The sequence below is a fragment of the Nothoprocta perdicaria genome, unplaced genomic scaffold (assembly GCF_003342845.1).
Source record: "Nothoprocta perdicaria isolate Ctin4 unplaced genomic scaffold, notPer1 scaffold_2, whole genome shotgun sequence".
Taxonomy (NCBI): Eukaryota; Metazoa; Chordata; class Aves; order Tinamiformes; family Tinamidae; genus Nothoprocta; species Nothoprocta perdicaria.
Genome location: NW_020455204.1, coordinates 9,528,701 through 9,530,256, shown reverse-complemented (window position 1 = coordinate 9,530,256; position 1,556 = coordinate 9,528,701). Strand labels below are relative to the sequence as shown.

Sequence of the window (1,556 nt, the reverse complement as noted above, 5' to 3'; positions counted from 1 at the left end):
CACCTAGTCTTTCCTTCTTCTCCTTAGTCTTTCTTGCTGCTGATGCAACTAAAGAAATCCTTCTTGTTATTCTTGACATCCTTTCACAGATTTAATTCCAAATGGGTCTTGGCCTTCCTAGGCACATCCCTGAATACTCAGACAATGCTCCCAAATGGCCTGTCCCTCCTTCTATCATCTCTGCAGTTTCTTCTGTTAGGGTTTTGCCAGGAACTCCTTGTTCATCTATGCAGGTCTCCTGCCCTCTTTGCTCAACTTCCTACAATAGCATTTGCTGTAATGATCTTTAGCAGTTGTGAATGCTTGTTAGAGTCCAACAGCACCTTCCTGAAAGCAAAACAAGACAATACAGGCAAAGGGGCAGGCTATATTCCCGTAAAGGAGAGCAAATACTTTAAGTGTAGCTTGTGTTTGTGCTTCCATCAATACAGAGGCTGCATCTGGTCAAATCAGTTTTTTCAAGACCTGGCAAATGTTCTCAACCCTTGTCTGTTTATTGCTTTTCTGATCAGGAATTGAAAGCTCTGCTGCAAAAGATACTGTTTTGGCTGAAAAGGACAGTCTTCTAATCAGTGGCATAAAATGAAATAGATAATGGGTAGAAAAAAAAGTCAGAAGCAAGAAGAAGCATGAGGTAAAGAAGAAGAGAGTTTCTCAAGATACAGCCATTGATGATGAAGGCACTTATGCCACTAGAGATCAAGTCAACGTCAGGGCCAAGGTGATACCAAGACAGTGCCAGAGGGTTAGGATTACAGTTCTGGCTACCAATTCATTTTTTTCCTGCAAGTAGGAACTGCATCACCAAAATACAAGCCCCCAAAGGAGAAGTAGCTTTTTTTTTTTTTCTAAGTCCCCCTTCTTCCCCCAACTCACCCGATCAGTCCTCTTTCTAACATGACACTTCTTATCCACCTACGTTAGTTACTCACAGATTTCTCTATCTGGGTGCTAGCTTCCTGAATCTGAGAAAATTCCATCCAGGAACTGCCTTCAGCTCTGAGTTTCCAGACACCTTCACAGAATGTGTAATTTCCTCTCTGGCGAGCCAGGTTTGACAACGGAAGTCATGTGATGGAGCTGCCGAAGCCGTGTGATTAGCCCGTCTCTCCAGCAATTCAAGCGTACCTTTCTACACGACTGCAACAACCTACCAACGTATTATTCTGCTTAGAAAAATGTACTACTGTATTTCAAGCTGTATTTCAAAACACACGTTCCACATGAATTTCTGCCTTGCCTTCTCTGCATCAATCTCAAATGATATGGTTTTCATAAGCTGTTTTTTTCTACAGTTAGAGGAAATAAAAGACATCCATGTTGTTGTAGAAGAGGGTTCTACAAGAGAGGAAAACAATAAATGAAAACAATCAAACATTTATTACTTTGCCAAGAAATAACAACAACAACAAAACAGCAAGAAGAAGATTCCTAATTACATTCCCCACAGTTATTTCCATCAGCCATAGGCAGGTTAATGGTAATAGCCGCTCTCAAGTTAGCCCAGAAAAGGGCGTGCTTGCTCCTCTCCTTGGGCCACTCCAGGTACGTTCTCT

The 1,556-nt window shown here is 41.8% G+C and overlaps 1 protein-coding gene across 1 annotated transcript in view; it reads right to left on the bottom strand.

Moving 5' to 3' along the window:
• Nucleotides 1-1,493: 1,493 nt before the first annotated feature.
• The window catches only part of LOC112945823 (toll-like receptor 6), a 5,838-nt gene continuing 5,775 nt past the window's right edge, over nucleotides 1,494-1,556 (bottom strand). Inside the window, exon 3 of the mRNA XM_026037495.1 lies at nucleotides 1,494-1,554. Coding sequence (XP_025893280.1) covers nucleotides 1,494-1,554 — 61 coding nt within the window. The remainder of the gene's footprint in view (nucleotides 1,555-1,556) is intronic.